General features: G+C 38.3%; 1 protein-coding gene across 2 annotated transcripts; it reads right to left on the bottom strand.

The window, feature by feature from the left end:
• Positions 1-3,867: 3,867 nt before the first annotated feature.
• eomesa (eomesodermin homolog a) lies at positions 3,868-14,235 on the bottom strand. 2 transcript variants are annotated; one of them, XM_053642246.1, is made up of 6 exons: positions 13,083-14,235; positions 11,072-11,226; positions 9,168-9,289; positions 6,297-6,455; positions 6,134-6,195; positions 3,868-5,222 (listed from the first exon to the last, which is right to left on the bottom strand). In XM_053642246.1, exons 1-6 carry the CDS (start codon positions 13,850-13,852, stop codon positions 4,460-4,462), a joined length of 2,031 nt encoding a protein of 676 aa, XP_053498221.1. In that variant the 5' UTR covers positions 13,853-14,235; the 3' UTR covers positions 3,868-4,459. The 2 variants fall into 2 exon arrangements, with proteins under 2 accessions (XP_053498221.1, XP_053498222.1); XM_053642247.1 differs by lacking the exon at positions 13,083-14,235 and adding an exon at positions 11,331-11,550.
• Positions 14,236-15,590: the final 1,355 nt, after the last annotated feature.

Here is a 15,590-nt window from a genome sequence, read left to right as displayed (position 1 = left end):
GGTGACACTCACACAGTGACTACAATCCACACAATATCATCAGCAGGAGAATTCACCTACTGAGAGAGGAGTGCTATAGTGTGCTATGCAGGTTGTGGAAGCCTTTATCCTGTATATAAACCTATAACACTGGACATACAGTATAGTACACTAATTAGGGCATAGGCGTCATTATTTTATACTGTATGGACTGACTTTAATCCCAAAATATCCTATTGGACATGCAGTGTACTATGTAGGACATGCATGCAATAGTTCCACACCAAATGTCAGGTTCTCCGACATTATTTATAATGTAGTTCTGTGCACATAAACTTGATTTATGGAATATTTAATAGTATTTATAACTGTCCTATTATTATTATTATTATTATTATTATTATTATTATTATTATTATATGTTGTTAGCCTTCATTAGTTGGAGTGCTTCCTAATCCCATTTTGCTCCAGACCACAGCGGCGCCACAGCCAACATGCTGTCATGTTATTCAACGTGCCTTTACATCGGACACTTCTGGTGAAAAATGGGATTCACGCTCAAGAAAATATCAGGTTGGATAGTTGGAGGCTGGATGTAACAGGGAAGATGCGATACATGATTTCAACTACATCTACATCTGCAGTGTGACGCACAAGCCCAGCCCTTTTATTAGAGACACACTCTTGCACACTCTGATTCATAATCAGAATATATAAAGAACCCATTTGCTGTCTTTCCCTCTTTAATAGTAGGAGTTTAACAATTAAATATAGTGCGATATATGATTTAAAAAATATATATTTACTAACTCCCACTGTGAATTATTTGAGTGGAGGTTTGGGGGTGGGGGTAGGTGTGTGAGCGGGGGATCACAACAAGAATTTTGAGCCTTTACCCTGGGGTCACTGGTCAAAATATGTTGAAAGATCTGAGAGAAGATTCCAAAAACTGCTCGGTGTTGGATATATAGCGCAGTACGTAGGGCACCGAAACAATGACTAATATTACATGTAGTGAAGTTACATGTTTCATAATTGGATTTTTAAATTATGAATTTATTTTCACATATGAATTTGGAATGATCCAATTATTTTCAAATGCGATGACATTTTTCACATGATGTTTTTCCACCAGTAAATTATTCAAGAGATCACACGTAAAGAACATATGATCATGTGTGAAATGTATGTGATTTTTGTAAGTGTGTGTAAGTGTACAAAGGGGGAATAATAAACAGTTAGGCCTAAGCGCTAAACTACACAGACAGACAGACAGACAGACAGACAGGCAGACAGACGTTTCTCTCTTTGGTTTACCTGTAGTCAGTAGTGTGTATTGATCAGTGTAACTCATCAGTGCATGAATGAATGTTAGCATCTCTGAGTGTATCGACTTTGCTGTAAAAGCGAGCACGGTTCCCCTCCCTGCTGTTCCTCACTTGTGTTTCTCGCCTGGATAACACAGTCACTAAACCTATTCAGACAGAGAGGTAGATGGATGTCTAACGTGATGTTTTTCACCTTTACTGTGCTGTTTCGACATAATTTAGCATTTCTCTTCATGGAGGTCACTCAGCTATTCATTCCTATCCTTGTTATCTCAAGATTTCTGAAATGACTGATCTTCCTGCACTGATCTAGAAATTAATCTTCAATCTTTCACGTAGCCTAGCTGTCTGAATTATATATAAAGCCATAACAAATCCAAAAATGGATGTGGTGAAAAGACGTGTCTTTGTTTCATTAAAAAAAAAAAAAAAATCAACCTTTCAGTCTGTTAGAAGGAGCACCAAGCATGAGAACCGTGGTGAAGAAAAAAAAAAAAGAAAAAAAGAAAAAAAGAAAAAACAAAAAACAGAAACCATCACAGAAATTCTAATGGTTTTCACTCCAAATACCACTGCAAACCATCAGCTAACCATTAAAACCCTTACCAACATTGGTCCTTAATGATATTCACTTGACACAACATGCCACCAATGGCATGTTGTGGCAACAAATTACCAGTAGAGACCAACAGGAACCAATACAATTGCCATTAAAACCATTTCTATGGTTTCTGTTGGGGTTATTTTCAGCAGGGAAGGCTCTTTCTGCAGCTTAATATGCTAATACCTGACAAGAAATTTCGATACCAAATATTTTGATAAACATTTCAACAACAACCGCATTAATATAAGTTAGATGTTAAATGGTACATCTAATGTTAAACAGTGAACAGAACATGGTTAAAACTCTATTTCACGGCTGTTCTAGACCTATCATTAAAAACCGATGCTAGTTATTACAAATGAGCATGATGTCATTTATGTGCGCCGATTGCCTCCTACCACCGTCTTTCAGTCCCTGTTAGCGTTTATGAGTGAAAAAAATCCTTTAATTATTAAAATATATTTAAAAGTACTTAAATTAGGTGTCAAATGTAATTAATGTAAATCTCTATGTTTTGGATGAGATTAAAAAGCGAACACTGGTCTACTTTTAATGGTAATTCCGGTGTTAATTGGAGATTTTTTTTCCCCAGGCGTTGTTCTGTGTATAAAATAAAAATGTGCAAATATATAATAAAATTTTGGAGGGGGGGGGGACAACAAAACAATTGAATAAAGACGAGGAAAGAAGAAATTATTTAAGATGAGGGATGTTGAAATATAGCGCTTTATTTATTTGATTAGCTTATTATTACCTTTATTTATTAAAGTCTCATTAGGACAGAAGTCGAGACCCAAACTGTGTGAAGCTGTTTATCTGATAATTAACGTTTAAACGTGAAAATTACAGCAGGGTCTCATTATTGACTTCCACAGAGAAGCGCGAGTCGTAGAAAGAGATACGAAAGATTCAAATGAGCTGTTTATTATTTATTGATTTATTACTTTACGGTTTCATTTAGTATGCGCTAGAATTCAGAACACTGCTTAAATCGTATAAATAGCCTAAATGTTTTCCAGCTATAAACGGCAGAACCATTCAACTCCTTTATTACCATTCTTTCTATCATGTTGGATCTATTCATATATATTTATCTGTGCGTTTCTAATAATCTGTCTGGAAAGCTTTGATCTCCTTGTGAGATAATGAATGCAAATTCAGAAGAAAAGAAATCTGAGCTTCAGTGGATTCACCCGCTTTATTTAGCCCAACTAATTCCATTTCATTTCCTAAAGAGAAGGAGGCAGAATGAGGCAGGTTAAAGTCTGAATTTAAATAAAACTGTAACTAAATAAACGGAAATACCGCGTTTACAGTTCCTCCAGAAAATAAACTCAACTCGCACAAGATAAACACGATTATTAATCAAATATAGTATGAAGAATTAGTTGTTTTTTTACAGACAAAAAAAACAACTCTGACGTTTCCTTCTTGATTATCAGAATGATTTAAGCGCTTTAACAGAGATATAAAAACAGGAAAAGGTTTTTTTTGTTTTTTTTAACGTTTAAGTTCCGTTTTAATCCCTGCATTTGATCAGTTTATTTAACAACATGAATAGATTTTTCTGTCGGAGAATAGCTTTGGAGAGAAAGAATAAGAATTAGGACTTCATAATTAAAACTCAATCATTTAGAAATAAGAAATGTGTCATGTTTAAGATCAATATCACGAATTTATTCATCATTAATGGTTGGTGAGCATCAGGACAAAATAATAAAGCACGATGAAACCAGAGCTGTTTAACATTAAATAGGATTAATTTAATTCAGATTTTAAAAATGAAGAGAAAGAAAAAAAAAAAAAAAAAGGAGAAAACTGAAGCAATTAATGCAGTGTGTGTGTATATTATATATATATATATATATATATATATATATATATATATATATATAAATAAATAAAGTAGCCACATTACTGTGAAGAACTGGTAAAATTAAGTTCTGGGTAATAAAAACTGTTCAAATTATAATAATGCAGCTTCCAATAAATAAATACATAAATAAATAAATACCCTGGATTAATAGGTTTTTTTTTCTCTGGCATTTAATTATTTGAGTGTGTTAAAAAGGAAAAGAAAAGAAACCAAGAAGGACATGAAGAACTTTATGAAAAGCACATTTTATTACACATCTCATACCAGTGCCATGTAGACAATTTATACAAGATACGACACAATCTAAAGTGCACAAATACTGTACAACCAAAGGAGCTTAAATTAAAGGAGAGGGGGGGGGGGAAACCCATCACATTGATTTTATATATAATATATATCTATGTTTAAAATAGAAAAGAAAATTAAAAACAGCAGATTATTTAAAAAGATAAAGGAAAATAAATCAATCCCCATCTTTCACAATAAGGTAAAAAATGAAAATCAGGATCACGATAAGGAGCACAGAGCGTTGGCACCTGCGTTTTAAATAAAAAAAATTAAAAAAAATTTTAAAAAATGTTTAAAAGAAAAAAAAAAGATTTTAAAAGCACTTTAAAATAGCAGAGCGAGGGGAATGGCGCCATAGAGAGAAAACCCGAGAAAAATATTCATTTAAGGACTGGTGTAAAAGGCGTAGTAGCTTTTGGGCTGCTCTTTTCCGTAGTCGTCGCTCGTCACATCCTCACACTTTATGGTTGGTGAGGCGTCGGTGCCGGATGAGAGACGTCGTCTTTTACACACCATGGCATAGGGCGCATCGAATTTGTCCAACGGCTTCAAATTTGAGGCCGTTTCCAGACCCCAGACTCCTCCAGCTCCCGCAGTCACTGCCGTCCCTTCATCCTGCAGCTTATCTTTAATGCTCGTCGTTATTGTCGTCGTGGTGAGAGGATCTTCAGGAAAAGAGAAGGACGGCGGACTCGGACGAGGCGACCAAGGAAGACCGGCAGCCATTTTCCTCTGGTAGGAACTTCTCCCGCTGCTCCAGCCAGCTGAGATCGAGGCAAAAGCAGAGGATTCTGGGTAATAACCAAAGGAGTGTGGACTCTGAAGTGGGAGAGGCTTGATGCCATAAGGAAGGACGGAGTAATCGGCCTCGTTCTGCTGGACAGGTGTGACGAACCACCGCTGAGCGGCGGAGGACGAGGATGTGGCGGAGATGGACGAGTCGTCACTCTGTGGAGACAGGAGGCCGTTGGTCTGGGGCACTGCACGTTCTCCGCCGTATAAACGGTGATTCTGCGGGAGATTGTTCACAAACTGGTCCTGGAAGAAAGGTTGCATGGCATAACGTGCTCCCGGGACGATCTGGTGTGAACGAGGAGAGTCGGTGGGGGATGGAGTCAATCGATCACTCTCCGGAGCTGTGTACATCCTGTTCATAGATAGATGGATCGATAGAGAGAGAGACAGACAGACAGGCATGGACACAGATACAGAACTACGTTAAGTGGGTAAATGAAAGCCTAGATCCTAAAACCTTTATATTTATAATTAATAATTGACAAATGAACGTTTACTGTTCAATACAGAATTCAGAGCCCTTAACGGTTCTTTAGATGTTCTTCCCATAAAGTTTCCATCTAGAACCCGAAATAGAACAAAAATGGTGAAAAATGGTTCCAAGAAGAAAAAAAATACTTTTAGGAGGAAACCAAGAACCCTTAATTATACAAAGACCCCTTAAAGAACACTTGAAGAATTACCAATAAACTAGATATTAAACACCTGACCAGTTCTAGATATTAACAAGAAAATAATCAGCAATAATCTGTAGTTTGCATTGCACACGTACCCAATTCATGTATACACTTGTATTAAAATGGTTCTTTAAGGATTCTTGGCTTTTTTTAAGGGTTGTATTTTTTTTCCCCTGATAGGAAAACACTGGTAGAGTTCTACACCGAACCTTTAAGGGTTCCTCCAGAGGGACAACTGAACAACCCTTAGGTGTACTTTTATATCTTTCTACATGCCTACCCACCTGTCTGTCTAATTATCCATTAACCTGGCTATCTGTACCCGTCTGTCTTTTTGGCTGCATCAGTTCACCCGTCTCTACAAACATCTGTCCGTCTATCCATCCAGTCATACCTCCCTCAAATCTCCAACCATTTCTCAAATCTACTGTTTGTACATTCATCCATCTAGCTGTCCATCAGTCATTCTATGACTTTATGCCTCCCTCTATCTAGCCATCGACCCATCTCTCCATCTGTCTGTGTCTGTGTCTCTGTGTGTGTGTGTGTGTGTGTGTGTGTGTGTGAGTGAGTGAGTGACACTTACGAGTCGTAGTTATCTCTGAAGCCTTTGGCGAACGGGTTGTGGTCGATCTTTAACTGTGTGATCTGGACAAGAGAGAAATAATCAGGCACACAAGGTCAGGAAAGCAGAAGGAAATAAGACCGGGGTGTGTGTGTGTGTGTGTGTGTCAGGGGGGGTGTCTTACATCTGTGTTCTGGTAAGCAGTGACTGCGATGAACTGGTTTTCGGGGAAAGTGAAGGTTTGAGTTTTGGACTCGCCACCCATGTCCTCCACCCCGTCTTCGCTCACCTCCACAATGTGCAGCCTCGGCTGATATTTATGGAGAGACTGCAGGACGATCATCTGAAAACACACAAAATTACAAAGTTTGTTTAGAAGTTAGCTTAGTATTTTGGTGTGGGTTTTTTTTTTGTTACATTACAAACAAAACACACACAGACTGCAGAGAATTTGCACAAACCATAGCAGACAGAGGTGTCAAACCACCATGCATAGTCAGAAAACAGTAAAGACAGCGAGTCTCTACTTCAGCCAACACACACACACACACCCACACCATCATCATCCAGTAAACCTATTTTTTTCTACCACTTTTGCCACACTTCTAACTCTGCACCACTTGACTTCTCATCTCCAGGCATGCAGAAAGAGAACATCAAGTTACACTAACAGCCTCTAGCTACATGGCTAATTAGCAATTAGCAAATGTGCTATGGATCTACATAATCTCTCACAGTCCTCTAAATCCTGACAGAAGACCTTTAGCTCCATGGGCCAGAGAACAGGGCTTTAAACGTTACACTTTATTTCATTTAACATTCATGTGTTTAAGATTATACAACAGTCTATAATGAGTCTCAAACACACACACACACACACACACACACACACACACACACACACACCCTTGTTAAAATTATCTATGATTCTTGTGTTTGGAGAACAATAGAATGCGTTGTTAATACTTTTACTTTAGGGTTATTTTGTGCACACAAAACTAGTGAGCACTAAGGACAGCACCTCAGCAGTCCTCTGAAAAATGAAAAAAAAAAAATTAAAATCATAGTTTGCAGATTCATGGCATAAAATCGCCATAAACAGTGCAAGCCCTGGTGCGAAGCACACTTCTAAACTCACATTTTCTTCATTCCTATTGCCTAAATCTGGCTAAACTTGTCGTCCCACCCTCATTTACACCTGCGCTAATTGGTTAGCATGCTAACTTGCTAGCCAAAGTGGTGCGGTAGTGCGACTGCATTAGCGAATGTGTACAAATGGAGGAATAAGAGTGATGGTAGGGGTGGGGGGGGGGGGGGGGGCAGGGGGGGGACAGATTCAAACTGCAACATTGTAAAACATTAATGAAGAGAATGTTAGAGATGAAAGAACAGTTCTAGAACATTCAAGATAAAGAAGAATGGTTCTAGAACTCAAGTGTATCTGCCTTAAAAATAGACGATATCTACTGCATAAAGATGGGATCATGTGTGTTAAAGTTGCTTCATCACCATTTTGTTGGACGTTGCATAGTGGTTTGACACTTCAGCACGAGTGCGTGCGTGCGTGCGTGTGTGCGCGTGTGTTACTGCACAGAACCATCCTGCAGCCTTTGCACCCAATCAGTAGTGTTCGTGTGTGTGTGTGTGTGTATATACATAAAGTTGATTCGTGAACATAAAGTGAACATTTGCACCTCATACCCTGAGCACTGAGATCACACTGTTTAAGGCAATTTCACAGCAGGGATGTGAAATTGACAACCACAAACACACAATTTCTTTCAAACCCATTTTTCTGACCTACATGACAAGGACTACAATGCAACGTTTGTATAATGGTAAATAAAGTCCATGTGGTGGTTGTGGTGTGTGTGTGGGTGTGTGTAATAAAGATATGATTGGAAAATAAAAATGGGTAAAGATACAGACTTACAAGTAGAGTAACATTGACTTCTAAGGACACTTGTTCCCCACAAGTTCAGTAATACCAGGATGTGTGTACTTTAGATAAAAATCAAATAAACAATATCTAATAAACAAATGTAAACTTAAGTGTCTGAGGCCACATTACTATGCTTATTTTGACACCGGGTCCCCAGAAGTTCACTAATACTACAATGTGTGTGTATATATTCGAAGCTGCTCTGCTCAGGACCGTAAGGCTCAACAGCGAGCAGTTAGAACTGCTCAAACCATCACTGGAGGACATCTACAACACCAGCGTCACCAGGAGAGCCCACAATATCATCATGGACAGAACCCAATCCCAACCCCAACCCAGCTTGTTTACATTCCTACCATCATACAGACGCTACAGGAGTGTAAAGTCAAAAACCATGCGACTAAGGAACAGTTTGAATGACTCTCAAACCAGCACATACGACTGACTCGGTCCAGTGTTTTGTTTTTTTTTTTGTGATTTTTAGGACGCAAATTAATCACAAATAGCCTACTAAGATGTGTTAATATTGTGTGTTTTTATTGCGTTTACAGGGACACCGTTACTGCAAATTCACTAACAGAAAAAAATTGTATGCGTGTTATTGTGTAATTGTGTTTTACACTCCATTCCCCTAATCACTAGTACTCAGATGTGTGCGTGTGTGTGTATACACACATGTTTATTTAACAGGTCACATGCATAGACACGAGGGCCTTACGGTTTATTCTGCCACATTACTGTCCTTACAAGGACACTCCAGTCTACAAGTTAGCAGTAGTAGCACTAGTAGCAGTATGTGTGTGTGTGTTTGTGCGTTTTTACTCAGTGAGCACACCCGGTCCCTACAAGTTAACGAATACCAGGATGTGTGTGTATTCGTGTGTTTTAGATTGAATACAACTGTAAAATAAATGCATGTAGGCATGAGGGCATGAGGACACCCGGTTCCCACAAGTTCACCAATACCAGGATGTGTGTTTGTGGGCATGTGTGAGATAAAATAACGTAAAATAAACACACGAACAAATGAGGACCTCACAGTTTATCCAGACACATTCCTGTGCTTACGAAAACACTCGGTCCACACAAGTTACTCAGTAAATGAGTGCATACCTGGGTATTGTTGTTGTTTGCGCCCTTGTTGTTGGTCAGTTTCAACTTGCTGAATGAGATCTCTTGTCTCATCCAGTGTGCTCCTGTATTTGGCGATTCCGGGTGCACATACATCTTATTTCCTGAAATAAAACACAAATCATACAAATATTATCCAAATTATACAGAACCTCGTGGTCCTCACGTTTTTCCTCCCTGTAAGATCCTGATGAGGAAAGTGGAAAAAAAAAAACCTCAATGATTGGTTTCCAAATAGTAGAAATAAAAATAAAATATTCACTGAACAAAACAATATTGTTTTTGTTCTGAAGCTGTCACATCTATTTATATTTAGAAAATTTAAAAAAAAAAAAAAGTCAGACGCATGAAGCAACAGGAAATCTAATCATTTCGAAACACACACACACAGTCTACAGAATTGATGTTTTATTAACGTAAACAAAATAAAATGAAAACAAAGCGTGTGTGTTATTTGGAAACCTAAAAATGAAAAGTCAGCATTTTGTCCAATATGAATCGTTTTATTCTCTCCAGTTATATTTTATTGTGGGGGAGCGTTCATTATTTTTTTGTAAAAATGTAGAAATAGTGACTCAAGATACAATAATTGGATCTTAATGATCTTTTAGAAAATGCATCCTCATACATTTCATAGATGAAGCCCTTCAACCTTAATTACTTGCCTTGAGTTCTTTAACGCTTATGTTGAGTAAAACTTTTGCACTAAATAATAAATAAAGGCATGCTGCGTTTTAGTTTGTGAACATTAACGGTGTTAGTAATTTTTTTTGTTTTGTATTTTTATTGTTACAATTTTAATATTTTATGAAGATAGGCAAGAAGTGTACTCTTGATGGTATCGCTCCAACGACAATGAACGGTACATTTACTAGTGATGTATTTAATAATTCTGTTTACCTGAAAATACATTTCTATTTGACTTTATATAATATTTGACTAATAGTTATATACTGTACAGAATATTTCTACTTAAATTTCCTGCATCTTTTTCTTCTAAATGGACTTTTGCTACTGAACCATCAGAAGAAAAAAATAAAATAATAATAATAATAAAAGAGCTATAAAGGCAACATGTTGGCGTAAAATTCAGGGGGATTCATTAAAAACACGTCACACACTTTTCCTCACAGGAATGTTGTCGCGTTTTGGTGAAAAGGCCGCGAGAGTGACATTTTCCAGACCTTCATCATTAACCTAAATGACCCTGTTATAGAAGTGTTAACGTTTTAAAGCCCTCAGTAGTTCTTGCTCCTTTTTCCTCTGCAGTAAAAAAAAAAAAGTGCGTTGGTCACCTCACACATTTCTGCGAGCTGTAAAATTGTGTTTTTCACTCACTGTGTGTGAAATTATTTATAAAACACTCCATTGTAGCTGTTGTACAGAGCGTGCAGTTACTGATGCGTTTCTAAACTCGGATAAACCTTTACATCTTTACTTGGTCACTGTTGATTTCTGGAAATGCGTGCATTATAAATTTGTATGAAATTGTAAAATTGACATTAGTGTCGCGCGCGCTTTAGTATTATTGCTGGGATTAATATTGACGTCCTGCACAATTTAAAACAATGACGTTATTATTTGTTGTTATTTATCCTTTACTTTCTACTGCAGCATCAGTGAGCGCGTTCTTGAATCTATAAAGAAATTTCGTTATTTGTTTACGTCATTTTTGTAAAAAAAAATTAAATTTTAAATAATACATATTTAAAACTATTTTAAGCTCCATATAACCAATTTACAATTACAGTCCAATTCCACAAACAGCCACATTTCAGCTGTTATAATTCTATATACATATTACAGTGTGTGGCGCGCGCAGCTGAGTGAGAGCGGATATAACGCCGCTCGAGCTCGCGCGCTGCTCCGTTCCTCTTCCTCCTCACCTTGCATGTTGTTGTCCGCTTTGCCGCACGTGACCCATTTCCCGCCTTGGAAGCGCCAGTGGTTCGGGTCCGCGAGCACGACCTCCACGAACACGTTGTAGTGCGCGCTCACGTTCAGCCCCGCGATGTTGAAGCTCAGGAACGGGAACATGCGCCTGCGCGAGACACAACACCGGATTTTTTTTTTTTATTTTTTTATTTATTTATTTATTTTTTTAAACGGGATTGAAAAACTGCTGCACCAAAAAATAATCCACACCGTTACTGCGCAAAGGTCTGGGGGCTCGGAGACAGCACCGTGCGCGAGACCACACTGAGAGTATAAACATGCTCCTCAAACTGTTAGGAACGGAAACGGGGTTTTTAAAACAAACAAACAAATAAATAAATAAATAAAAACCCTACAATGATTGTTACAATCTAAATAAACAAATGTAGAATCATAAATATAATTGCAGAAATCCAAGGACATAAACACGCGCACACACACGGGCTTAAAATAAACAAAGAAAGTAAGCATTAGTTTAGAATTAGTATCAAAATGGTAAAATAAAAACAAATTTATACATTTTAAATCTGTATAGAGCTCAAAAATAAATCTATAAATGAATAAATAACTGATTTATATTTAGTTTAAAAAACATAATTAAGATTCACTACTACAGGAATAACTACAGATTATAAAAACTGCACTTACATTAAAAAATATTAAACACGTGTTCACTGAAATAAACTCAGAACTATTATTATTATGATGCTGATGATCATGATGATGTAGTAGTAGTAGTAATTTTTCGCTCCTGGATAAAGAGGAGTAAATATAAAATATTTCACAATTTCAGCTCATTATATAAACCCGGGAAAGTTCACGAATCTTCCGATATTTAGTTAAACCAAAACACCACAAAGCATCAGTTACCCAAACACGTTCATTAATGAACGATAATTATTGGTGCATTTCAAGGGCACTTAAAACGGAATTAATGCTTATTTAGAAAATATAACGTGCTAATTGTGGAGAAGAAACACTGATGTTTTTCTGCACAAATATATTCATAATCAAATTAATATGAAGTGAAATATTACTGATGTTCGGTGTAAATATCCGCGAATTAACCCCTGCAGCTCTGCATCCGGACACTGCAGTTCTCACCAGAATGCTAACACTTACTTCCCTATTCAATCACATTCATTACTCGGCTCGCGATGGTAAGTTAAATTAAATCATGAGCGCGTGCAGTGTAATCTCGAAATGTTAAGTGTTTATTAGAAACGGAAAACGACAAATCAGGAAACAAAATAAACTTCATTACCTCTGTTTAACCTGGTGCAAAGTTGTACTTTAATTTCGCCCCAAAAATCAATAGAATACGAACGACTTTTTTTTCGTACACACACACAAATATACAGCATGTTTATTTAATTTGGACACTTGTTCAGGTAAAATGAACGTAAAATGAACGCCGTTCTGCGCATGCGCCGTTCTACTCAATTTCTCACACAAATGTTTGTTTTCATGGTGTGTGTGTGTGAGAGAGAGAGAGAGAGAGAGAGAGAGAGAGAGTGAGGGAGAGAGATACATTTTCTGTTTCGTTTAGAGAAAACTATCGGGGTTTTATTATTAAATTCAAAAGTCAAAACATTTTAGAATTTTTCTAAAACCGGATTAAACGACCTGTTCGTGTTTCTTTGCAGTTTTTAAAGAGAAAGTTTCTCGAGTGAATGAATTAAATGTAGTGAATTAATTAGATCAGTAGACTATTGGTTCATCCGCAGTCAATATTTAGCAGCCTACTGTTGAGATCTGCTCTTTATTTAAGATTCAAAAATTAATAATCATCTTTTTGGCAAATTATAATCGCGGGTTTCAATGTTATGATAATAGACTGTATACTAGAAAACATACACATGAACTGACTGCAGATGAACAGAGGGTGTGTGTGTGTGTGTCTGTGTGTGTCTGTGTGTGAGAGAGAGTGTGAGTGAGTGAGTGAGAGAGACAGATCCGTACCTGCCCTGTTTGGTGATGATCATCTCGGTCTGATGGCGGTGGAACTTCAGCCAGAGCGCGCGGTTACACAGGTACACCTGTGCCCTGCCCACCGCGAGCCCGGGATGGTATGACGGGTACAGGCACGCGGGCCCCTGTCCGAACTGATAAGCGGCGGCGGGTGGAGGCGCGAGCTGAGCACGGGAGCTGCACACGGCGCCCGGTGGAGGCGGTGGAGGTGGAGGAGGAGGCGGAGGCGCCAGCACCGAGGCGGCGGAGGAGTAAGGTGATGAGTAGCGCGCGCCCGCGCCGCCGTACACCGAGCCGCCCTGCGCGCCGTACGGAAACAGCGAGCACGCGCTCGCGTCCGAGCTCGGCGAGATGAAATAGCGATCGGTACCGAGCTCTTCGATACCGTAGCGCCGGGTCACGAGTTCTTCATCCTCCTCTGCTCCTCCTCCAATCACCGGAGAACTCTTCCTGCTCTTACTTCCGGTGGAGAACTCGTCTCCCTCACGCTCTCCTCCGGTGGCGGTGGTGGTTCCGGTGCTGCCGCTCGTGCTACTGCTGCTGCTCATCATCATGGCGGACCGGTACTTCTTACCCGGTTCAAGCTCGTGCTCGGGCCGTTCCGCTTCTCCAAAGCTGTGCGCGCTGTTCGTGTGCGTGCTCGCGTGCGTGGATCCTGGGCTCGTGCTGTCGGACGATGATGATGATGAGGATGATGAAGATGAAGATGAGAGCGTGTAGAAAGTCTTGGGTAAGCTAGGCAGCAGACTCTCCAACTGCATACTCGATTAAAACACACTAAACAAATTAAATAAATGATGCAAAATAAATAAATTTAAAAAAAAGTCACAAAGCGGGAGCGCGCGCCTCCAAAATAAATGTGTTTTTCTACTTCATAAAGCTCCACCGGTTTGTCTCTGAGTCTCGTCTCTGATCTGATCTTCTGAGGGTGCAGGGGATTTATATACCACCACACACAGTAAGAGGCGGGGCTTCACCTTGTGCTGCCTGTTTCTGACTCTGAGGTCCGAGAGCAGCCTCGTTAAATCAGTCCAGAATTTAATTTCATTGTAAAATTTTAAACACACGCGTGACTAAACTAAACGTGCATTAAGTTTTTATTATTATTATTACTATTATTACCACGAGCAATAAACAGTTTAGGCGCGCGAGCTGTAAAATAATACCTTAATAAAATACCTACAGAGGAGCTTTTTTTTAAGCAGGTGAGAGAGAGAGCGAGAGAGGGGCACATATTCACCTACACATTACACACATTAAAGAGAGATCTCTACTTTCATGTTTTGGTTTAATTTTAATCAGGATGATTCTCTGACACACACAAATGGAGCACGTACACACACACACACTCACTCTAATAAAAAGAGAGAACAGTAAAACACACACAACTTGGTAATCCGCGCACGAGCTTCTCTCGGTCCACTGCTTCAGTCGGGTTTTTGTTGTGTTTTTTTTTTTTTTTTAAATATTATTATTATGATTATTATTATATATATATTTTTTGGGGGGGGGGGTATTTTTGTTTGCTTACCTTAAACTCCTCACACACAGTCACACACATGCACCCACAGAGACTAAATGTGTCCGGCGGATTTAAGAAAGCTTCGGGTCCTTCAGCACGTGCGCACGGTGCTTCGTCACGGTCCCCCCTCCTACACCTTACACACGTCTTGCCACACAGAGAGAGAGAGAGAGAGAGAGAGATCCTTCAGGTGTTTCCCTTTCCGACACTTTCGTTTACACCGCGTCCAAAAAACCCACACAAAATATAATGAATATAATAATCAACCGGACACACGTTTAAATGCGATTATTGATCATTTAAAACATCCTTACTCCTAAATAAAATAAAGGCGCTGCTCTGATTATTAAAATAATGTGTATATGACATGAGACGCTGTTAAAAATATAAAAAAAATAAAAGTAAGTGAATAAATAAAATAAAATACTGAATGAAAGGAGGTGTGAGGGATTTCCGGTGTCCTGCGGGGATCAGCTGTGATCGGGGAAAGAAAGAACAATTATCACCGCAGTGTGTTAATGACAAGACAGTCCTCAGGAATATCGGTTCAGCTGTTTATGTTTATGTTTATGTTTATGTGATCTGAAATGAGAGCTCTTTTTTTTAAACCCTAAAATTGAGCTAATCTCGCATTAAAATGTCATTTGTAAATCGCTTTGGATAAAAGCGTCTGCTAAATGAATAAAATTAAATGTAAAATGTCCTTCACCGTATTTTATTGTTAATATTGGTTTTTTGTTGTTTTTAATTTAATTTGATGTTTTACTTAAAAATAGTTTTAAAGCTTTTGAACGTTTATAATGAGTTTATCAGATGATGCTGTGGAATTAATTACAGACTTTTACTTTGCAGACATATTTATCAAACATTCTTATTTATTAATTTATTTGGTATATAATTGACATGAGATAATAATAATAATAATAATAATAATAATAATAATAAATGTCTTTCGGGTGGTTTTGCATATTCTTCTT

This window comes from Ictalurus furcatus, chromosome 14 (genome assembly GCF_023375685.1).
Source record: "Ictalurus furcatus strain D&B chromosome 14, Billie_1.0, whole genome shotgun sequence".
Taxonomy (NCBI): domain Eukaryota; kingdom Metazoa; phylum Chordata; class Actinopteri; order Siluriformes; family Ictaluridae; genus Ictalurus; species Ictalurus furcatus.
This window is presented reverse-complemented; position numbering and strand designations above follow the sequence as displayed.